Source organism: Falco punctatus (genome assembly GCF_963210335.1).
Source record: "Falco punctatus genome assembly, chromosome: 13".
NCBI lineage: Eukaryota > Metazoa > Chordata > Aves > Falconiformes > Falconidae > Falco > Falco punctatus.
In genome coordinates this window covers 1562174-1586870 of record NC_137593.1, presented here as the reverse complement: position 1 = coordinate 1586870, position 24697 = coordinate 1562174, and the positions used below count along the sequence as shown (strand labels likewise).

Below are 24697 nucleotides of genomic sequence, written 5' to 3'. Positions count from 1 at the left end.
GTGCTGTTCAGTAGGAGCAGTCTATGTATTTACTAATGTGGCTTGAGCACTTCTGATGAGACGATGCTTTCTTTAACAGAAAGACTTAAGACAAAATTTGGCCATCCTTAATGCCAGTGCAAAACACAGTATGCCTTTAGGCATGGAACATGTTAGGACAGAACAGTTGCTTTCCTGTCCTGTGCCAGGAGAGCTCTCACGCCCCACAGGCAGAGGAATGCTAGGTGCACACTGTTCTATAGGATCCATTTTTATTTTAAGTGCCTTATGTAATTGTGCCTGTATAGTCCGTATGACTGCTGTTAACAGGAATTGCTTCCTCTTTCTTACTGTTTGGAGCAGCAATCTAATGATGCTTAGGTTGTTATTTTGGAGGAAATGTGTAAGTGCATTGGCTGAAAATTCATGCTGCCTTCTTGAAAGAGAAGTCAGACTTGTGACAGTTTTGAATGAAAGAGCTAACACCAGGGTTCTGGGGTGATCTGTGTGGTAGTGTGCTTTGGTGGGAGGCAGTGTAAGTTTTGTCAGGAGGAGTAAAGAGAAAAGGAAAATGGAAATGGCAGTAAAAGCCACCAATAGAAAAAGCAAAATCAGGCAGTATTACACAAGAAGCTTTTTCTTGCACAGAGAAAGGAAAAGTTAGCAGCACTTTGTGGCCTGAAGCATGTGTAATGCTCCCTCAGGCTGTCCCAGGAGTGATGGACATCATAATCTACTTTAACTGGATTTCTTAATGTCTTTCAGAGCAACGGGGCAACCGAGCACCAGGTGGAATCTTTCATAAGAACAAAATTGGAATCTCTGATAAAAGAATCCCAAATCAGGGACAAGGAAGATCCTGACAGCTTCACTGTGAGAGCCCTGCTAAAGGCAACTCATGAGAGTTTAAATGTTAACCTGAAGCAGGTATGTGGGTTTTTCCCCTTCACATGCTCTGTTGAGTATTAGACAGCACAATGTATGTTGTACATTTTTCAGATGAGGAAGCTGATAACTTAGGAGCAAGTTCTGAGTTTGTTTTATCCAAATGAAAACTTGGAACTATTTCAGGATGATATTAAGGGAGTGAATTCCAATGGTCAAGTGTGAAGAATATGTTCTTTCAATGAGTTCTAATCAGGTTTATTCCTTGTAAAACTTAGAAGTGACTAATTCAGTAAGTACTAGTATTGCAAGCATGTGTCAAGCAATTTGGTTTGTGTCTAGGTTATTGGAGAAAGATCCTTTTTTCTATTGCCTCAGTCCTATCAAGACCGGCCGCAATAACCCAGAGCGTTGTCTGCCTTAATGCTGATGGCTGTTTTGTACAGCACTAAAACACAGGATTGTGCTTTTACTGCCCGAAGCAAGGTTCTGCTTTTTCATGACTGCTTTTTCAGACTCTTTTAGATCAAGAACAGTATGGATTTTTTCCCTTTTGACATCAAACTCTTCTTGTAAGACAGTAAAATGTATTGGAAATTTGAATACATCAATAAGCAGTTAGTACCTTGGATCCACACTTACTGTACTTTCACCTCAACTGGTTGCAAATCCCCGTTATGCTAGAATACAGAGTGAATTGTTCCACAGGGGATGTGTCCACGCTGTAAGCGTTGTAGTTTTAAAGGTCAAGTACATGTAGCTCTGCTTTCTGCATGTCTTCCCACTCTGTAGGGCTTACATAGCTCTTGTCAGTCTGTTTCTCTGAAGTTGGGCCTATGAGACTTTTGCCTGAAGCCAGACTTGACTTGTGCTGATGCTTGAGACGTCTGGTGAAGGCTCTGTTGTGGTGGGAAGGGGCTGTAAGAATGCAAAGGATGAAGCCATCTGACCCAACAGAGAAGGGTTATTTTCAGACTTTGCAGTATGAGAACAGAGTCAGTTTGCTGGTTCCCTTTGGCCTTTGTGAGATGAGAAAAGCAGGATTTCAGAGAGCAAACTCCCCATATTGGTACGTATGATAAGATATGAGCTATTTCAATGTATTTTGTGTTAGAATAATTACATTTGGTATGTCCTCTGGTATCTGGAGAATGACTGGCCCCTAGATAGCATTTCAGGGGGTAGGGAGTTTTGTTGAAAGAATGCAAATTGCCATGACGTGTTGGTGTTGGATATGATGTCTCAGATTACCCATTGCCTATTGTTGATGTGACCAGAATACTGAAAATACTTCAGTAATGCAAGTGTGTTATTCAAACATCTGTCAGGTAATAATTTAAATGTTAGAATTTTCTAATTGACTAATTGTAAAATTATTAAGGGACATTCAGAGATCTCTTCCCTTGCTATGTGAAGACTGATTGTATGTGACTATGGTTTCAAGGGTTTTAAGCAGTATAGAGCTGAACAATTAGTAATAGTAAGTTAAAACAACTGGAAGATTAATTTATAGAAACTGTTGGTTTAGATGGGAGAAAACTAAATGGTTAAACGTTGCGCTGATTTAGTAATTCTGTAACTCATTAGCTAGCCTTGGTGTTGTAAAGCTCTTTTCTAGTATTTTTTCTAGTGTGCTTTTGCTGGTAAAATCTCATTTTCCCTTGCTTCGTTACTGATGTGCCTTTCATTTTCCCAAAAACTTGCTATTATTTAAAAAAAAAAAAAAAAAAAAAAAGCATTCACAATGCAAGTTTGTGTACTAATCTCCAGTAATAATCAAGTGGATTTCTTGGGAGGGCAAGGGAGAAAGGCAATGTGTATGGTACTGTCAGTCAGGCCTGATACTAGTTTGGATTTGCTGTTGAAACTGTCAGCTCTCACTCTTACCTGAGGGAGAAAAGTACTTTATCTGCTGAGGTAGTCTTCTGCATTTTACAGAGACTTGCAGGCTGAGCTAGGAACGTATCTTTGAACATAGATACAAAGGCTGTCGACTTTTTTGGACCTGAAGAAACCATCTAGTGTTCTTATTGTCATGATAGCCACTCCAGCTCAGCACTGAACAGAGTAACTGAAGTTCACAGTACTCGCTGAAACTCTGGGGGAATAGTCTTCAGCACCTTTAGGTCTTTGTTTTGCCCTTTAGAAGATGAAGGCATGTGCTTTTCTGGCAGAAGAAGCTACATGCTGCCAGGAATTATCAAACTGATGTCTAGGGGCATGGCTATAAATGTGAAACTCATACTTCAGGCTTCCTATGAAAAGTCCACGTTTATCTGTTAGGAGATTATCCCCGCCCCCTCCCTACTGTTTCCTTTGTGGCTATTTTCAAGTACGCTTTCAGATGCTGTTGTGTTTTGTTGTTGCTTGCCTGATGTTGCTAGACTTTTTTTCTACATTGTTGTTTGTTGCCTTTGAGTATTAATGTTAGTATTTTTCCTTACTGTTAGAGGATTGCTAAGCTATCAAGTATTTAAAGAAATCAGAAAAGTCCTATAATGAGATTTTGGATTTCGATTTATATTTGCAGATGATTATCTTGTGTTTAAGACTTTAAATCATTTTTATTCTCACTTGCTATCACTGTGCTTTTCTAACAGTCAATCAGGGTGACATACAAGAACTTATATTAGGTTGAAACTGTATTTTAGAGACTGTAGCAGACTCTCTAAAGATACTTCTGAAGGTATCTAGTTAAATTTTTTTTTGCACTTTCTCTGCACAGAGCCTGGACACAAAAGAAGGTGGAAAAAAGTCTCATAGTCGATCATTAATGGGCAACTTTGGTAAAAACAAAGTAAGTAAAATGAGAGTCTCAGTTTGCTCTTCTAGGTCTGACAGCATTCTAGAGACTCTGGGTATGTTTTATTGCTGGAGACGAGCTTAGTGCATATGAGGGCAGTGAGGAAAGACTACATGATTACACTTGCTGTTCAGAAGAATGTTAGTTGCTAGCAGTATGGAGAACCCTGTAAAAGACAATCATGCAGACTCAGGAAAAAACCTTGCCCGACTAAAAAGATTATCTTTACTAGCGATGTGGAACTGCTGATTTTCTGATCAAACTTGCAGCAGCAGAAGAGCAATGTAGATAAATGCTTTGGTGTATTCTTGTTTTCCAGAGCTCTGTCCACACAGCTGACAATGTTTGTTTCATTCAAGGCCCAGTTTTAGTCTGTTTCATACCCTGAGCAGTGCCGTGCAGTGTTTACTGTCTTTCCTCTTGCTTTAAAGAACCGCTATGATTTGAGTACTGGCTCTGGGCTCCTGCTTTGTAAAAGTGTGTTTTTCTCTTCATGGTTTTGCATATAGTATTTCTATGTTCATGTAGCTGCTAGTTCAAGTTGTCTGTTTCGCTGGGTCTTCACTGTGGTGGCTCTGTTGAATCAAGCAAGAGCTACTATAACATAGAGGGTGAGGTTCAATTTTACAGCTGTACAGATAGCGGCCACCAAAAGGGACACTGTGCCCCTGTTTCCTCCCATTCCCATATCCTGATAAATGTGTTCCTGTCATCTGCCTCCCCTATTTCCACACTCCCGTGGTGCCTGAAGGCTTGGATCTCTGGAACGCATAGCCTCAGCATGAGCTGATACAACTGCAAGCTTCCTTCCTCCGGGAGTCACTTAGATGCCAAGCCAGTAAATCAGCAGGTTGGTTCGTCACGAGAGAGGCATGTAGCAGATCTGCAGCCAAGTCCCTGTGCCACCAGTGGCTTCCTCTGCCCCCAGCCTCCTAGATGCCTGTATTCCTCTTCAGTGCTGCCTGTGGTGAAAGCTGCAGCCGAGCAGGGAGCACACTCTGATTGATAATCTGAGTAGCAGTTTAGGAAAAAGAGTGATTACGAAATACTTCATAGAACTTAATCAGCCACCAGCTCATCTGCCCTGAAGCCAGCCAGGCGCCATCAAAATTTCCCTAGGCAAACAATACCAGGACTCATATTTACACTTCGATTATAAACTTACAACAGCTTAAAGTGGTCGTATTTCAGCTGCTTTAGCTAAGTGCACATTATTCACTCGGTATGCGTTGAGATCTGCAAATACCTGTTGTGCAGGATAGTGGGCACATCTCGTTGTAACCCATGTTTGTTGATGGGAAGGCAAATGCTATGGAATGAGATGTCACAGACAGAAGTTGGCAACTAAAATCTGTTGGTTGCACTGAGAGCTGGAAAGTATGTCAATAATTTAATTACTTCAACTAGTTATCCTAATTGATGTAGCATGTTGGAAAGCCCATTCATTTCATCTCTGCTGAAAAAAATAAGACAGAATACATAGATTTATTTTTATTTTTATTTTTTTTTAAATAATGATTGTATTGTAGAGTAAGGCAACAGCAACATTCAGTAACTTCCCCCTTATGCCTTTCCATGTAAAGGGATGCCTGGGAAAGATGGTTACTATTCATATTTTTGCAGATACAGAATTATCCACTGAGGGATATTGACTTGTGACATTTTCAGCCAGCTCTTGTGCCAAATGTGCCACATATAAACTCTTTAAAAACTGCCAGTGGAGGACAAAGACACTAAAGCTAACAATTTCTGCAAGTTAACTGCAGGAAACATCCACAGTGCAGACCTTCAGATTCCAAAACTGAACCATGTAGATTATTTCCAACATAGTCAACTTCATATCAGCACTAAACAAAGCAAACTAAATTATGTAGAATATTGGTGTATCACAACAGGAGAAAAGAACTGTGTGCTCAATTAGCCATATGAGCAAAAGGATAAGGAGCTCTCAGTTATATTATTACCTCTTGATGAAGAGGGAATTAAAGAAATTCTCACTTGAATCTATAGTTAGTGTTACAAAAAATGTAATGTTGTTGAAGTTGAAAACTGTATTAAATAATAGATACTTCTGAAAAAAAGGTGCTTTTGAGATTTTCAATCTTTTTATCATAGCTATTTTCTTTACTGTATACTGTAATAATTTAGGATAACTGAATGGCAGCAGAAAGATGATGTTTGAAAATTTTTCCCTGGCTCTGTTCTCAACTTCACAAATGAATTTGTAAAATTTTCTAAGCTGGGAGGGAAGCGTAGGTATGTGGAAGCAATGCGCTGTACATTTAGATCCTACTGTGTGTTACTATTTGTTAAATTTGGTATGATACATTAGAATTTCATCAGGATCAGTGCCCAGTGTACTGGAGACAGGAGCAGTGTTGGCTGCTCTTGCCAGGAGGGAGCAGGGGACAGAAGCTGCAGAATGCATGGGGGCTGCAACGGAGCAGCCAGTTTGCAGAAAAAAATTTCTCCAGGCTTGGATTTGTCTGCCTGCCAGCAGGTAAACCTGCTCCATAGCTGCAGGCTTGGATCCTGGCAGTTAGATGGAGAGAGATCAGGGCACAGGCCTTGTGTTGGCTTTCCTTCTCCGCATGTATGGAAACACTTGGCGTACCAGCCAGGGTTTCCTGCTGTCAAACCCCCAGGGTCATTCTGCATCCTTGTAGGACACTGGTCCTGTGTTGTAAACCTGCTGCAGCTCGCTTCCTTACCTACCTGATGGTAATTTACAGTCATGTGAATTTATAGAAGCACCCCATAGACTGACACAGCTGTGCTTGATTCTTTCCCAACAGAAAGCTGTGAAGGCAGCATCCAGATACCATAGTGCATCAGATGATGAAGAAAGCCAGCAAAACTCTTCTGGGAAAGAAATGGGGCAGCTCCACAGGTAAGCTGTGAACCACTGCAGTTCTCCACCTCAGTTAAAGCTATAGGCATGTTTGCTGCTATCAATATTTATATGTGATTTCCTCAGGGAACTCTGTTCTTAAGAGCAGGTCATTTATGACACTCTTGTTGCGCTATATTTTGCTGTGACTGCTGTAGCCTGATATTTTAATTGCATAGCTTTTCATAGGTTGCAAATAGCGATTACCATTAAACTGAAAAGAACTGTGATAGTAATACTCTTCTAATGGAAAAATGCCAGTCTACATTTTGCATGCTGTAAATAGTGCTCAAAGAAAACTGTTTAAGCTAAATAAGGGCACATCACAGCCCAGCCAACTTTATTACATCTGAGAATGTAAAGAAAAAGCAATCAAAGAAGTGCCATTGAGAACGCATTTGTCATCACAGAAATGCTCCATTTTCAGATACAGCTCAAAGCTGCCTGCCTTATTTTTGTTGAGAAGAGTCATGATGCAGCTATTTCATTATGTTTTAAATGAAACATTTTGTTTGTGTAGTGTGACTATAGAGGTACAAGCAGAACAGTCATCTCTGAGCCCTCTCCAAGGAAGTTTGCCATACGTGGTTTCCTGTTCACAGTTGTTTATTTCCTTTTTCATGAAAAGTTGAAATATGCTTTAAATATTGAAAAATTCCCAACTTGCTTTATACATTAAATATAACTCAACAGACTAGCTCGTCGAAGAAAAACGGTGAAGTTGTGTCGAGCTCTGTCTGACCTAGTGGTGTACACAAACTCGGTGGCGGCCCAGGATATAGTAGATGATGGTAAGGCTGCTGGCACAAGCATGTGCCTTTTTAATTTTTCTGTTTGGATAGGAAACATGTCTGTGTTTTAAAGGTTTCCCCTGTTTTTCAAACATGTTTTAAAGGCAGAGTAGTTAGCTTAACCTGATCCTTTCACTTAACAATGGAGAAAGAGTAAAGCACCACCTTTTTCTTCCCTAGGAAGTATACTTTCCGATGGTTTCTTATGGCATTCATGTTTTAGTAGCAATTTTACAAGCTAGGCTTTCAGGAGAACTGTTTCCTGGTTTCACAGTTATATAGAATTTGTCATCATCATTTAACTTGATAAATTTTACTTAAAATTTAGTAATGCAGTAGATTTGAATTGTGATAAATAGATGTGATCCTTGTTCAGAAAGCGTGCAGTTGTTTCACTAGATGTGTTACAGCAAAATGGAAATTGAGAAAGTTGTAGAGGAATTTGTGGGAAAGGTCACCAAACATATGTAAACAGTGTATGAAGTTCTGTAATTACTATAAAATTAATTCCTAATTTAATAGAACTTAATGAGAGAAATTAAGGAGGGTGAAAGCACTGTGGGGAACGAGTCTAAGAAATCCTACAAGAACATAGTCTTGTAGAGTTCCAGTCTTGTTCTGAGCTGAGAGACAGCTCAGCTTTTTCTGCAGGTCTGGGTGCAGTTAGGTGGTACTGCTGAACCCACCTCATGGCTCGTGGGCCTCTGGAAAGGAGGATCTGCTCCTCAGAGCACAGTACTACTGCTGCTTTTCATCTAGTGCTTTCCTGGTGCTAGCTGAAGAGATGGGCATGGAGAGATGATATAGCTGAGTTGGTCTAACTGCTCCCTCAAAGTTGGGCACTCTCACCTAGGAAAGTCTTCTGGTCAGTCTTTCTCCCAGAGGGCTGTTCAAAGGGGGTCAGCGGAAGGTGAGAAAATGCTAGGAGGGAAGACTTATGAATTGGAAAAGTTTGCTTGGATTATTTAGAGAAGGGTGAGTTTGCAGAAACTTGTGTGAGAGAGAAATGGGTTGAGTGCTGCTATTAACGTGTTATAAGGACAAGAGCAAAATTGGAGCCCTGCTGGACACTCCTTTCCCCTGGCTGTAAGCTCTTCAGCGAGATAGTTTTGATTATGCTGTCATTAGTAGATTTCTCTATAGATTCCTCATAGCAGCCATGTCTGGGGTTTTGCAGGAGAAAAGGCCCTAGCAATTAGCTTGAACTCTTGCTTGGCTTTCCTTTTGTTTCTGGAAACTTGAGGGTAGAACAAAAGACCCTCCTGGAAGGGGAAATTGTGCCCTTCAGTTATGCAGTGTACATGATTTGCATATGACAAGACAATCTATTGTTGTAACTTTGGACTAAATCTCATGTTCCCCTTGATTAATATCAATGTAACTGAGCTCTGAGTTCAGGCCCCCATCTCCTGAGATTGCTTTATAACTTGTTTGTTGATTTAACAATACACACAGGATCAACAGGGAATGTGCTATCATTCAGTGAAACAAGAGCCCACCAAGCAGTGCAGCAGAAGGCCGAACAGTTTATGCTTTACAACCAGAAACAGCTTACAAGGATCTATCCATCAGCCTATCGGATTGACTCCAGCAATTTTAATCCATTACCTTACTGGAATGTTGGTTGCCAGTTAGGTAGGTGTTTCGTGAAAAACTTACTTCCCAGTTCTTGTGTATCTGCTAAGTAAATATCTTTATCGATGACACTTGAGTTATCTCTTTCAACAGTGGCACTAAACTACCAGTCTGAGGGACGCGTGATGCAATTAAATGAAGCAAAATTTAGGGTAAATGGCAACTGTGGTTATGTCCTCAAACCTCAGCAGATGTGCAAAGGTAATGTCCCACTATACATTTATTACTGTAAGTGTCAAGCCTTTCAGAAAGTGTCTTTATGGTGAAGTTGTGAAGACGCAAGAAAGGGGATTAAGAACATACATAGAATCTCTCATATTTCCATATATTCATAGACTTTAGACTATGTAAGTACTAGCATGCAATGTCTTGCTGTTATATAGATCTATTTAGAGGGCTCCATCTTATTAATATATGTTTAAAAACAGAAAAAGGGGTCCTAGGACAGCCAACTGCAAGAAAGTAGAAAAAGATGCAGTGGCCCAGGACCAAGGACTTGGTCCAGCTCTCAAGCAAGTTAGTGGAATTACTTGGTTATGTTTAAAAGGATTTGGTTCATTCCTCAGAATACTGTTAAAACAGGAGCCGTAGTTTTCAGTGTTATGCAATGGCAATCCTTCCATATTTTGTGGATTTGGGATCTGGTCGTGGCCATAAGAAGCAGTGGCATTGACTGAAAGGTACTTGAGAAACAATAGAGGAAGTTCTGGGTACTTGAAGCAGGCACTGCTGCTTCAGGAAGCACCTTATTCAAGCCTGGCTGCTTGTTCTCATTAACATCTGGGCAGCTGTGCAAGAAACAAGATCACAGTGCTGATCCAGGTGATAACTATTGATTTTTTTAAGCTACTACTTTACAGAAGAAATTTTGGGGGGTTTTTGGTTTGGTTTTTTTTTTTTTTTTCAAAGGAGTCTTGTAAAACCTTACTATTAGTGGGGTCCTTTCTGTCTCACAATCACATAAACAAAGGCTGCTCAGCTTAGAAAAGGGTTGTAAGAAATTGGAATGAAATTATAAAATTAATGAACAACCGTTCCATACTCTTGTTACTTGCTTATGACTGAATTTTGGCTATATGTATGCATCATTGGAGGTAATACTTATTTTGTGTATCTTTCTCCTTACATTTCTCACTCCTTGCCATCTTTCAGGCACATTCAACCCCTATTCTGCTGATCCACTTCCTGCCAGTCCTAAAAAGCAGCTTATTCTGAAAATCATCAGTGGACAGCAGCTACCTAAGCCTCCTGACTCAATGTTAGGAGACAGAGGAGAGGTAAGATATTCTGATACCAACAAATGCTTCCATGAGAGGTCCTGTAGTGACGTGACAGCATGTGACTCAAATAAATAAATTTTCACCTTATTTAAATACACCAGTTATTGTCAAGCTTTTGGTCACTAAATACTACATTTTCTCACAGAGTTTGTATCCTGTGAGGTACAAAACCCCATGATGTTTAACAGTGGATTTGCTTTGTATTTTGAGGGTGACTTCATTTTTTTTTGAAAATTAGTCATAGCTGGCCATAGCTCTTGAGACTACAAACCATACATCACTTCTACCTCGTTAAACCATTTCCCGTGATAGTGCTGCTTGAAGATTCATGTGAATCATAGGTTTTTGAATTCTCATATGAATTTAAATTAACTCTCTGCATGAATTTTCTTAAAAATTGACCTTCACTTGTATCATTGACTTGCTTTTAAAATGCTTTGTTTTTAAAAAATAGATTATAGATCCCTTTGTTGAGGTGGAAATTATTGGGTTGCCTGTTGACTGCTGTAAAGATCAGACCAGGGTGGTTGATGACAATGGTAAGATAATCTAGCTGATTTCTTCTTCTTCTTAAAGTAAAATATTAAGTAATTATAAATGATTCGGTATCTGTTATTACTTTCTAAATTGCGAGGCTTCTTATCTGACAAAATCAAATTAATGTATTTAAGAAATTCTGTTTTCTGGACAATTTCTGGTATGCAGAGACAGACAAGGAAGAGGTGAAGGACAAGAACTCTTCACTACAGTATCTTTCTCCTGGATTGTGCTTAAATATCCTTTATGCAGAAGTTCCAATTATTTTTTTTTAATGTATATAAAATATACATGTATAACTTCAAATGCAACGAAAACGAATCATGTCCTATGGAGTTTAACTGCTACCTCAGCCTTCATGGGAAGGAGATAAATAACAGAGCGGGGTAGCCTGTTGCAGCAGGAGAAGGGGCCGTCAGTTGTCATAGGCTGCTGGAAAACCATGGAGGGGAAAAAAGGTAGTTCCTATTTGGTTTGGTCTGTCTTTACCCTACCATAGTTCTGCAAAACAACAACTTGCCTTGGTATCCCTGCCAGCTACCCAGCCAGAATTATTTTTCTGTAAAAGCAGTCCAAGAGACAGATCTCTCACTTTTAATTACTTACATGATGGAGATTGAGAGCGCCTAGATCTAGATAAGCAATAAGTAATGAGTTTTCATATGTGTATTTGGACTACTTGTTTCTTATACCTCTTGCTATGCATCATGAAAACTGAGGCTAGCGCTTGCTATGGAATTGTTTTCCAAAATTTCTGTTCTGTTTGTTTTACAGGATTTAATCCTGTTTGGGAGGAAACACTCACTTTTACCATCCACATGCCCGAAATAGCTTTGGTGCGATTCCTTGTTTGGGACCACGATCCTATTGGGAGAGACTTCGTTGGACAAAGAACTGTGGCCTTCAGCAGTCTTGTGCCTGGTTAGTCCCACTTGTTTTCCTTGACTTAAACACTAACTGAAGAACCAAACACCTTTGAACTTGAAGTTTAAGATGAGGTTATTGGCATATGATATACGCTTATATCTCTGGGACTTCGTGAATGACCTTGGACAATTCTCCTGGTATCTTAGCAAGGTATATTCACCGTTACTTGAAGGAGTTTGGATGTCTGTGCTTTTGGGAATTACTACTGGTGTTTTATTTATAACTTGGAGGCATTTATACTGGGGGGTTGGAAAACCTGTGAGAACCTAAGTTTTACTAAAGGCATAAAAGGTGGCTTACTGTATGTATTTCACTGTTATAGATAGTTGTTGCCAGTTACACATAAAATGCAAACTGTTGATTATTTGTGGTGCAATATTTTTGTTTTACTAGGTTATCGTCATGTGTATTTAGAAGGACTGACAGAAGCATCCATATTTGTTCATATAATAATTAATGAGATCTATGGAAAGGTAAGTCTATCCAGAAATTTGCTTATTTTATGACTCTTTAGTTTCATTCTTCTTATAAAAATGGATTTAAATGTACCACAGAACCTCACAGGATTTGTGGGGTTTCTAAATGATTCTTACCGCTTAGGTTCGTGGCATTTTGTACATTGGGTTAGCAGTGCCTAGTTCTCTCTGGCTAATTCTAAATGAATTATTCAGATCATACAGCAATGAAAAATCCCAATGGCTGATTCTGTTGCCCTCAACTCGAAGTCTTAATTTATACTCATATCTGTATATGTATGTCAGTATCTATGTTATCTGCTAAGCATCGGCATGCTCAAGGAAGTAAAATGCAATTCCTTATTCGTAGTGTTTTCTCTGAGGAGCACTGAGCCAGGATACCCGCTCACAGCACACCCATGTCCAGTAAAACACTTGGGTCTCTCCAGCTGAGATACCCCAATAAAGCACAGGCATGCTTCTGTCGGAGTGCTCAGGACGCAGAAGGGTGTAGCTTGTAGTGTGCGTGTGGGTTCCTTGCAGGTGATCAGCAAGGAGTGCATAACATACTGTTACTCTAGTCTTAGCGTGCGTGTACTTATGAATGTTCGTAAGTTAGCACCTAGTAATTATCACATCTATGTACAGTAAGTATATTTATTGAGTCAAACTAATTTTATCTTAGAAGTAAGTCTTGAGAACTGTAACTGCACCAAAACATGGTATTTGACAAGCTATTTTTAGCAGCTAATTTAGGCTTTAAATCTTTTAGGTTTTAGTGTATACCTTTTTGCTTTTCTGCAAGATTACTAATTTTAAAACGGTAGTGAAAGCACAGTGCTTTTTCTCTGCATTTCTGCTTCAAATGCCTTCATGAGCAACTAGCACAAAGAAATTAAGGCCATGTTCAACAGGATGCTAAAATAAAATAACCCTTTGTAGTGATTTAGAAAAAGAGAAAAACACACACACACACGCCCCACCTTTATGAAATGTGTAGGTTGAAAAGAACAGTTAGACCTCAGTCCTTCTGCCTTCTGAGAGTAGATGCAGACAATGTCATGTTGAATATGTAAAACCACAGTTCTGTGAGCACCCAAGGGAAGTTCAGTGGAACAGGGGTAGAAGGTAATGTAAATGAGGCCTACGGGCTGAGATTTTGTATAGTCTAGATCCTCACTTAACTCCACTGCCTTTACCTTCACTGATCCCATTAGATCACTGAATGATCTAATGATGGCTCTGTAAACCATTTAGCTATCTGTCTCACTTTCAGCATCCCTGTCTCAGTGCGGGGACCAGTGTCTCAATGTACTCCTCTGCTCTTGTCTCGACCAGTGTTCCTCCTGCCAGGGAGGACAGCAGCGAGGTTGTGAACAGTGTTGACCAAATCAGACCTGTGCATGTTCTGAGCACAAAGAGAAGCTTTTAGTATTCAGGGTAGACTTCATTACTCTTAAATCAGTGTAAAAAGAAAAGCAGCAGTAAACAGCTTGGAATGCACCTGCAATATATACCTAGATCTGCACACATCTGGCTATGTGTGTGAAATCATGTACAGTTTTGGTGATAGCCTGTAGGGGAGCTTGTTCAGCTGTTGCTCTTGGCTCATGTGCTCTTCAAAGAAGAATTATGCTCAAGAAAAATCGTAAAGAGTAGTTTCACAGGGAGGACAAAAGGAAGCAGGGGTGAAGACCTGTTGAGATTTGATTATTGCATCACTTAGTCTGTTCATCTAGTGCTTGCCTTAATGATGGGCTGTGTTATTGTTTCTAATGTGCATTCAGCCTTTTTTATACATTTGCATCCTTGTAAGTGAGGATATCTGGTCAAGTTTGTGAGAGATACTTACATTAGACTAATACATAGTTTTAAATTATTTGCTCTAGAGTTGTATTTACAGCTGATGTGCTATAACCTCATTTGCTTGTATCACAGTCTTGCAAACATTAGCCAAATGTATTTGCATGTTTTTTGCCTTTCAGTGGAGCCCTTTAATCCTCAATCCCAGTTACACAATATTGCACTTTCTAGGAGCCACAAAGGTAGACTTCATTAGCATGCACTTTGCACTTGGCACAGATTTTTCAAATGGTTCTTAATCGCATGATCTGCAACTACCAAACTTACATCATTCTTCATTCAGACTCTGAAACATTTGAATATTGCTTTGATGAAGCCCATGCATAAAACTCCAAGTTAATGTGTAGCCTGTCACTGCAGTACACTTACAGTCTTGTCATCTCTGATTAGGAGACTTTGAGCAAACCGCTTTTGTAATTGTGGCAGGCTGCCATCCTAATCAGGAGAAATACAGACATGCATGAATTCATGGAGACCTATGCTGATAGTTCCTTGGTCAGAGTAGATGTGAATTGCTTGGTGTGAATTTTTGCTTTGCTGCATTTTTAAACTTTGTCTTCATCGTTCATAAATACTCTGAAAGCAGCCCTTTTCATTGTACTCATTATATAACAGTCAGAGCTCATTTGAAACCCTGGTTATCCTTGTCCTTTCAGAATAAGCAGCTGATAGGACTCAGAGGGTTGTTTAACAAGAACCTGAAGCACAATTCTGCTGAAACCAGTGGGCATTATGTACGGAAGCGATCTATTGGTGATCGAATTCTCCGGCGCACAGCCAGTGCACCAGCAAAAGGTAGAAAGAAAAGTAAGATGGGTTTTCTTGAAGCTACTGAAATTAAAGACAGTGCATCTGAACCAACAGACCTGAAGGACAAAGAAGGAGTTGTAAGGCGTACAAGCCGGAGTTTGCAAACACGTCCTGCTTCTATGCCCATGGACAAATATCTTCTTGTAGGACTACCGTGCCCAGCAGATGAAACTGCCCAAGATGCCAAAGGAAAAGAAAATGCATCTGGTAAGATGCTTCCAAAATTACTTTTGGTGTAGTAAGTGGAAACAGTCCGTGAAAAGGCTTAGTTCTGCAGTCTTTATGCAAGTAGCTTTATTCAACTCGCATAATAGTTACATATCCCTAAGACTGCAGTATTTCAATAGCTTCTTAAACTCTTTGATAAAGGACACCCTGGAGAGCTGTCTACTCTGCAAACTAGGCAAATGAATTACAGTAATTTCTGGAAGTGCTCTTAAAAGGACACTTGCCAAATTTCTTTTTATAATTTAAGAGCCAGCCTTCAATCACGCTTCATCAATTTCTAGTTTGCTACTGTCTGTTTACTTATTGAAAGAGGGCTGCTGGCATGGTGGATTTTCTCTCCCCATTTTCAAGGAGGAAGAACAGCATACAGCCTGTGTTTTTGGAAATGGTGTGTGTAAAGACTAATGCAGACTTTCTAATAGATGTAAAAGTGGCAAAAGTAGGTCAAATTTTGTCGTATCCAACAGTCTTGGTGTTATCCTCAACCTAGGTTACTTACTTTGTTTAATTTATGTGGAAAGCATGTGTTAGGATGAAATTTTGGCCTTATATTATTGATATGCAGTAAAATTTCTTAAAATAGTTTTTTTTCTAAGTGTATTCAGTAATAATAATCCTGGTTTTGAAATTCAGTTATTCCTGTGACTACAGCAAAGTCAATGTGTTTGGCCTGCCTAATACCTGATTTACTGGAATATCTAAATAAGTCTAGGAAGCTTTGAATACAATGGCTGTAATTCATTAGACCTGCTGTCTCCACCCTGAGCTTGTCCCTAGCCTAGAGTGTCTATACTGCTTTTTGAGGCTGTTTTTTGTTTGCTTGGGAAGAGCAAGTGCACTCACACAAGCTGTCCCCATGGGGCTGCAGGGCTAGCCAGATCCTCAGCTTCTGGTCAGTTCTGACAGCACAGTGTTTCTGCAGTTGGTCCCGCAGGGCTCGTCCTCAGCTGGCGCGGGACAGCCAGCAGCACTGTCTGTCTTGCTCAGTAAGATGCAGGGAACACACTGAGAAACCTCTCTTGGCTGGGGGTGGATGATAGAAATGCTGCTCTTCTCCAAATATTTTCATCTACGGAGCAGCAGCTTCCAGCAGCCACAGGAGCCACCCTAAAACAGAACTACCAGGCACAGATTAAGGATGTGTTGTTAAGCCACCTTTGTTCTATTAGCAGCTCATATTAGTGGCTTTGAAGGAACAGATAATCTGCACATCGCCTTGTAAGAGAAGTGACTTAGGAGAAACAGCAAGCAAAATCAAACCAATTTTTTTTTTTTTTCTACCACCCTGAGAAGAAAGTGTAGACAGGAACTAGTAAAGGGAGTTACCTCTGAAATGGTGTTTTTTAAATTGAAAGATCTTCTAAATAAGCCTGTGAAGGTGATATAGCTCAGCCATTCGTCACAACAGACGTAATCATTTCTTAAATAGTTCTTCCTAAAGATGCTACAGGCAAAGACACAAAATTATTTTAGAAGAAAATTCTACGCTTTTTGGAGGTCACAGGTATTCACTTACAGCAGAGTAACCTTTGCAGAACACACAGGTCCTGGTGAGATGACCTAAAAAGCTGTCACAGGGAATGAATCCTGCCTCTTCTAGCTATGGGAGGACTAGATCCTGTCCATTAGAGACTGTAAGCCTTGCTCCATAACCCCTGTGGAAGAGAACTGGCCACCTTTAAACATAAAGAAGAGAGATGTGAAGATGGAATTCCAGATGGAGTCCTCTCCTGTCCCCAAGGGACCTTTTCCCTTCTCTGTGCTGCAGGGCCATCCACGACTTAGTGGTAGGCTCAGAGAAAAGCAACCTGGGCCCTTTTTTTGTGGGAGAACTTACTTTGAGTCACGGTAAGAAAAGGTACAACGCAGCCTTGTGCACATATGGAATATGCTGGGGTTTTCTCAGGAAGTAAGTTTAGCTCAAATATTTTAGACTTGGAGGTGGCGTCACCCTCAGGGAGGCACTAATCAGGTGAAGTGTTTGTTATTGCAGGATGCAGTGAGGAATGGAAAGGGCTGGCTGTCCAACAGAGATCTTTCTTGCTAAAACATTATGGCTGAACATATATCCTCAAGTGGAATTATGCAGGTGGACAGTGTGCTGTCAGTTTTCTCCTGTGTTCTTTATAGAAAAGAAAAAGTCTAGAATCAAAGAAATGTACATCTTTTCTATCCTTATCTAGGAGCACTGGAAACTTTGGGGAACTTCTCAGATTTTGGAGATCAGCATTTAAAGCTATATTCATTAGAAACAGTTCTTACTCCACCAAGGGGTTTCAGTCACTGCTAGTGAATGATCAGGGCTTCTCTTGTTTTTCCTGGGATACCTGACTTCTAGCAAATGTTAGGAACAGTGTATGTTATGCCACACTTCTATAGTCCCTGCTTAATTAAAAGCTCCAAAGGAGTGAGCCACGGAGCTTGGATTTGGCATATAAAGACAAGTAAGAAGATTGGGTGGAAAAAATATCTGATGTGTATTTTTCAAGGAAACAAAAATGTTTCTCTCATGAATGCAGCATGCTGGTAGAAGATCAAAAATGAAATCCTGAAATTGTAACATTTTACAATAACTACATGTATAACAGAGTCTGGAGTCCACCTACTTGATGATTTTTACTCAGCTCTTTTAAGCATGCCTCTTGTTTCAAAGTATTATGTTTTTTAACAGAGCTGTTTTGTTCTGTCTTTATTGCCATGCTGCTTTATAGTACAAATCTGAATAGGAACACAGCTGAAGGTAATACCATGTGCAAGCTATGATATGGTACCTCATTAACATTATTTGCAACAAGTATTACATCATGTGCTTGATGTAATAGACATTCAAAGGAAGTTTCAATGAAGTGCCTGCAGTTGTATTTTTCCATTTATTCATATCACTCAGATAATTTGTACTGAACCTGCACAACCCCATAATTAAGTTCTGTCACAACTGTACCTAATTTTGCGTTCTCCATTTGTCTGTCTAAGGACAAAATAGTTGTTAATAACCAGAACACAGTTTTGTATGCAACTAATATGTTTCTTATTTAATTCAGCCAACAGTGATGGCAACACAAATGAGACTGAAACAAACTCAAAAGAATCTGTTTTTCCATGTTCTGAGAAAACATCAAATACTTCAAATTTGGCATCTCGGTTTAAGGAGAATGAACAGAAGGAGACTACAGTTGACTCTCTAGTACCACCTCTGCGGGAGCAACCTGAAAATTTAGTTTTTGCAACTGGTGTAGCTGAAACAAATCACCTCGTAGACTATGAAGAAAATAATCATTCTGATGAAACTGTCCCCATAATGCAGGACTCCGATTTTGAGCTTTCCACAGAAAAAACACACGACAAAAACTGTGCAAACAATAAAAAGGAAGATGACGAAAAAGGGTCTGAGGAAGTAACTCTTGTGGGGACTTCCCTTTCTCAAAAAGTAGAGATGGAAAATCACAAGTACGGCATCATCAGGAAAAGTACCGTAGCACCTCTTTCTTTGACAGATATTTCTTCTACCATTTGCTCTGTTGCTCCTGATTTGCACTCCACTTTAACCATGCAAGACAGTGACATTTCTCGCCTTATAGATGAAGTTTCTTTAGCGAATGAGAGTGAGATGGATAGTGCTGTCTCTGCTCTGATCGGACAGTTTGATGTCACAGATGACCAAACTGATCTTACTGCAGTCTCAAGCCTCTGTGGCACAAGCAGCCACACCTTCAGTATGATGGCTACACACCCACACATGCTTACTGTGGATCTTAGCAGTCCCTATAAGCACAACCCTTCTACCACAAAATCCACCAAATCCCCTTTGTTCTCAACTCCAGACACTACCATGTTCTCGAGCCCTGAGACTGCGGAGTATTCTGTGTACACCGTTATCCATGAGGCAACTCTTACACCAGCTTCTGAATGTAAGACCCACAGTGAATTACTTTGCAAGAAATTAAATAGTACAGAAAATAACTTGCCTAGTTCTCCTTGTCCTTCATCTCTCTTTTTGCTAAATGCAAATCCTAAAAGAAAATGTGGAGTAAAATCTGGAACGGGCTGGGAAGCCCCTGAGTCTGCCAGTTCTTTTGCTTCCCAGAGCCTCATCTTTGAGGAGTCACTTGACCCTCTCACTGGTGAAAATTCAGAAAGCAGCAGTCTCCTAGAAGTAGATGGGGATTCTCAAGATCTCTTGGTAACTGCATGTGAGTACAAAAGGGAAGACATGAGTCAGTTGGCTTCCCCTTTGAAACTGAGGCAAAAGCAGGACGCTGGGCATGGTGGTGAGAGGACCTCTGGGGACAGCACAACTGTTGAGCTTTGTGCTGCTGCCCTGGACTACTCGGATAACTTCAGGACTGCAGGGAGTCAGCTCCCTTTCCCAGTGTGTGAAAATGTTGGCTTTTTGTGTCATCATCATTCAGATAAGCAGAAAAATATAATGTGTAACTCCGAGAGATCCCAGATCAACGTACGCTCACCTGTGCTCAAAAAGGCTTTGGCTTTCCCACCTCATTCAGCCATCAAGCAGACTAGCCCTTGCAAATCCAAAAGTCTTGGTGACTTGACATCAGAGGATATTTCCTGCAATTTTGAAAGTAAGTATCAATACATAAGTAGGAGCTTTATCTCATCAGGCATGAGAGACAAGAAACTTGCTGCTATGAAGAATATGAGACCACATTCTACGGATGCTCTGACAGAGCAGCTGAGGAAGCTGGTGTCCCTGGACCAGGAAGACAGCCGTCAAACGCTGTACTCCAGGCAGATTGATGAAGACTGCCCAAAAGCGCTGGTCAGAAAACTCTCCTCCAGAAGCCAGAGCAGAGTGCGGAATATAGCCAGCCGTGCCAAGGAGAGGCAGGAGGCCGCCAGCAAGCAAATATCTTCTAACACAAGCAGCATAGCAGGGGTCGTCTTTCGGAACAAGCCCTCAGCACCTCCTCACGTTATCAACAGGCACTCAACAGGCTCGTACATAGCCAGGTATCTGAGTGGCTTCGCTGGGGAGGACGCGGAGGGCCGAGGAATGCCGGAGGGTGCGTGCGCTGCTTTGCACTACGGCTGTAGCGACCAGTTATACGCACGCAATTCGGTTCTGCAGCTGGAACCCAATAATGATGATAAGCCTGAAATCTACTTCCTGCTGAGACTGTAGATTGTATAAATGTACATCTTCAAAGTTTACAAACTGTTTCATTGAAATGAAGGATTTTTAGCAAGAAATAATGTTTTGAGGGTTTGAATTATTTAGAAATGCAGTTTCATGCTAGTGATTCAGTTGTGATTTAATGTGCCCTTTCCTGTCAAAGCTTATGTAAACAGAAATCATGCACCATCCTTATGTACAAGTTACTTTGATTTAGAAATTATAAAGTGAAGTAGTCTGGGGACTATCTGCACACAGTAAGCATTTGTAGTGGTTTATATTTGTAATGCTGTGCTCAAAAGCCTAACATTGCAGTGAATGCAATAGTATTCTGTTTTCCTGATGTCCTGTCCTACTGTTTGGAAAAACATTTTTAGTGATCACTTTTGGCCTTTTGTGCAAATTCTACTAAGCATAGTGCTTTCGGTTATTGGTAATGTCCTCGGGGTTAGACTGCTGAACTGGGACTCGTTCTGCCCAGCAAACAGCAGCCTCGGAATGAGAAGACCCTTCATTAGCATCATTGTTTTTCTGTGATTGTACTTAATCGTTAATATTAATTTTACATGTTTCCATGTATGAACTATGATTCTACAGCAAACAATTTGTAGAATTAGGATTAGTCCAAAATCGCGAGTAATGCGTAGGTTTGTCGTCTGCCTGTTCTATGAAGCATAACAACAATTGTCTTCCTGTTTTGGTCACCGTGTTGAATGCTGATTTCTGAACAGAGTGGAATGTGGGAGTAATTTTGCATTTATGAATGGAAAACTATTTCTGCATATTTTGTTATGTATTTTTGCTATTGATTGTGTGTGTAGCTTCAGTGCAGTAGCAGATCTGTTCCCTGTATATTTGTAATTTTATTGCTACATTGTTGACAGCCAGTGGAATATTTAAAGCTGATGTGGTAGAGTAACTATTTTGACTGTCCATCTTCATCTTTTTCTATGAAGGCTGAAAGTGAATTAAGTGAGTAATCTCAAACATCTGATGCTTCCCAGTAGGGAACAACGTAGCTTTATCTTGGTTTTAAGAAATTCTTTGCCTTTGTGCTAAGTTTCTTCTTATATGTAAAAGACGTACCTTTTACCTCTTTCTTTTGTAATGCAGAGTATTATTATTATTATTGAAAACATCATTAAAATAGATTTTTAAGTGCTTGGTTACATGTTTACTGAAACTGTAGCAAATACAATTGTGCTTAAACTAACAGTAGTGAGTGATTGCAGACATCTGTCTTGTGTTGAGCTTGCAATAAGGTTTCAGAAAGGGAAAAAACTTCACATGATGGTAATGGTTCTTAGCTAGAAACCTGCAGCTGAGCTCTTTTGCTTTTCTGGATAGAAAGTCATGTTTATTGAGTGTCTAACTGCCTGCGTACTCCCATTTTGTTCCATTAAGGGTCTAACAGATGCAACTGGCTGTTCTTTCAATCGCTTGGGAGAGAACAGTTTATTTTCTAAATAAAAATCATTTTTCCATGGAGGAACAGAACAAGATACTGGTGTAATCCCTTAAGCTTTGGACCTGAATTTCTCTCTCAGTACTTTTGATACAATTTGGAAGGTGTGACTGAAGTCACCTCTAACTTCAGGAAATTTCAGAATCTCTGTGCCTTGTACTGTCAGAGCTGTCCTGGAGGGGATATGGTTTCAACTTGGACTTGCCTCTAGCTTGTCTGCTGTGGTAGTTTAGAGGCAGTTTTGAAGTGAAAAAGTGAATGTGCACAGGGTGTGATCTGCTCCACTGAATCTCTGTGCCACAGATGCTCACACACTATTCAGATACCTATAAATTCTTTAGAAATAACTGTCATACAAAGTGCCTTGTAGTTAAGCATTGCAGGACATGAAAAAACTAATCTTGACTTGAAGGTTGTTTCTAGCTTTAATTGGAATTAATATAGAAAAATTGTATGGTGTATGCAGGAGGTCAGAACAGATTATTACAGTTGTCTCTTTTGACTTAATCTCTTACTCTTTCCTCTTAATTTTAGAAGTTAATTTGGATGGAGACAGTTCTTTGTGTGAAATTTGAATAGTGAAATAGGGCAGGATTTCTATAGTGTAGACTCAAGTCAAAGGAGCATCTGACTCAGTGTTTTATCTGTCTCACTGGACTTAGTGTTTTGGGTTGTTTTTTTTGTCTCACTAGATTCAAAATCTGTTTTGTTTGCACAAGGGTTTTTTTGGTGCTGTAGCATGTGTGCTAAAACCTTCTAACTATTCAGTGCTAGAATACTATGAGCCTGGAAGAACTTGAGTCAGATATTCAAGATGTTCTAATGTCTTGTGATCTAGCATGGCTGAGAGTGCAGAGAGTACTTATGTCAACTGCCATTAATTTCTGCTCTTGAATAATCTGTAGGGCAGTTTCTAGACCTGGACATGGAAAACTGATAAAACAGGGTTTTTATGTCTGTTGGCAAAGGTAATGTTATAAGAGAGAAGTTTTTAGTCTGCAGAACTTTAATTTTGTTAGGTTGGATTCAGAAATGGATTTGGACCTCAAACGTACATCTTCAATATGTCAAGAATGCATGAAACCACAAGAATTGTGTATGAAGATACCTGTTTTAGCAGCTACCTCTGCACAGAGAAGCTTGGTGACATAATGAAGTGTTTTGAAGATTTCTGTATAAAATGTTTGAATTGGAGAGGGGTCTAAGGCAACGTCAGAGACATTATCTCTTGTTTTTATGTTCATAATTACAGAGAAAAAGGTTCAGTAGTAAAGATGAAGTACTAAAAAGTCAATGGTATTATTTTGCACATACCATATATTTGGATTAAATTTAGTATTTTGTATTAAAGCAAGTGTACCAGGTGTCTTTCCAAGATAACCATTTGACCATCTCTGTCTTAATTTACTAGAAATGGAGAGCATTCAGACTCTGGAAGGAAGAAGCTGAGATCTGGAGGAGCTGAGTCCATACTACCCTTGCAGAATAGGCAGGTGAAGAATTCTCCATAGGACTGATGTGCCTTCTGTTTTCCTGCCAGCTGGCATAGGGTCCAGTCCAAGTGCAGTGCTGTTCCCCTTTGTGTGCCAGGTCAGAAAATATGTCTAATCCCTAAAGCTACTGGGCTATTCCTTTGCTTACTGTTAAGTATATGGCTAAGGTCTTCACAGAATTAGGAATCATTCTATAAGCAGATGTCAAAGATACTTAAAACCTCAAGTTAACTTTTTCTTTTCCAGATAAGAGTCTGTAGAAATAAAACCCCATCATTTTCTTAAAACTATCCATATTGCTTCTGAATCTGGAACTTAAAAATAGTCGAAATGTAGGACAAGGACGAACAATGGAACAGAATGTGGCTGAGTCAGAGGTTAAGATGAATTGGAGATGGGCAGACATCGCTCTCCAGTGAAGTCACTAGATGTAAACTTTTTATTTTTTAAGAGATATACTGATTTCTGTATCAGGTTATATTTTCAATTGCATTGATTGCATTGGATTTTACATCTATTCAAGATTTCCATTATAACTTCAGGTTTTAATTTAACTGTGTGAGTTTAATGAGTGAGTTTCATTTTCGTTCATGGAACTGAAAGGACATAACAGTATGTTCCTGTGGTGATGAGAACTGTGATTAGTATATAATACCAGTCTGTCGCAGGCAACGTCTTGTTTCTAAGCACCGGGCCAAACACATCTCTGGTATAACTAAAAGGTCTGATCGGGGCAGCTATACTATATTAGATATAAACTTCTTGGCACGTTAAAGCAGTGTGTTTCGATTAATTACCACTCACTTTTTCTGTGACATTCTGATACTTGGCATAAACTTGAAAATAGCAGAATTGGTCCATGCGTGCCTCTGGGAATTGCTGATGCTGCTGTGTGAGTGGATGGGCTAGCTGATGCTGAGACTGGGCTCGCTGACTGCCACGAAAGTCTGGAGACCAGTCTAATTCTGTAGCTGCCAATTTCCAGAAGGAAATGGGCAGTCTCTTCGGGATGCTTCTGTGAGCCTGGAAGCATGCTGTCAATGCAGCCGCTCCAGTGGCGATGTTCCCATCATAAAGATGGCCTAGCCTATTGGAAAACACGCTGCTGATCCTCCCATATCCGGAGGATGATGTGGTATCACTGTGGGCATTAGTAATACGAGTCTAGAACTGTTATGACGTGACATAGTCATGGTCTAATGTTCTCAGCATCAGAGAAACATTGGCCTCGTGTATTTGTGCTGCAGAAATGATTGCAGCGTCAGAGAAAATCTTAACCCGGAGGTCACATTCTTTACACAGCAATGCTAAAACGTGATGCTGAATAGCAGTAGGAATGGGACAGTTTTGGAAAACTGAGAATGCTTCCTTCAGTAGCCTTGTGTACTGGATAATAAAATTAAGGGATACTGTGTCAACAAATTAAGCACTTTCTGAACTCATCTCTGTCTTTAAACCTCTGTGAGCATCTGGTACGTAGATTAAAAGAAGCACTGTATAGAGCCAGGATTTTTAGATATAT

General features: G+C 40.0%; 1 protein-coding gene across 9 annotated transcripts in view; it reads left to right on the top strand.

The window, feature by feature from the left end:
• Positions 1-21378, top strand: part of PLCH1 (phospholipase C eta 1) — an 86356-nt gene extending 64978 nt beyond the window's left edge. For 6 of the 9 annotated variants that reach the window (XM_080410165.1, XM_080410166.1, XM_080410169.1 and 3 more), the window contains 12 exons: positions 745-906; positions 3590-3661; positions 6463-6557; positions 7251-7348; positions 8804-8983; positions 9077-9184; positions 10136-10260; positions 10718-10802; positions 11575-11721; positions 12121-12200; positions 14702-15062; positions 18125-21378. In XM_080410165.1, the coding sequence (XP_080266291.1) occupies positions 745-906; positions 3590-3661; positions 6463-6557; positions 7251-7348; positions 8804-8983; positions 9077-9184; positions 10136-10260; positions 10718-10802; positions 11575-11721; positions 12121-12200; positions 14702-15062; positions 18125-20226 (3615 nt within the window). In that variant the 3' untranslated portion in view covers positions 20227-21378. Of the gene's footprint in view, positions 1-744; positions 907-3589; positions 3662-6462; positions 6558-7250; positions 7349-8803; positions 8984-9076; positions 9185-10135; positions 10261-10717; positions 10803-11574; positions 11722-12120; positions 12201-14167; positions 14228-14701; positions 15063-17794; positions 17824-18124 lie in introns of all 9 variants that reach the window. The other 3 variants (XM_080410172.1, XM_080410171.1, XM_080410167.1) reach the window with 3 other exon arrangements.
• Positions 21379-24697: the final 3319 nt, after the last annotated feature.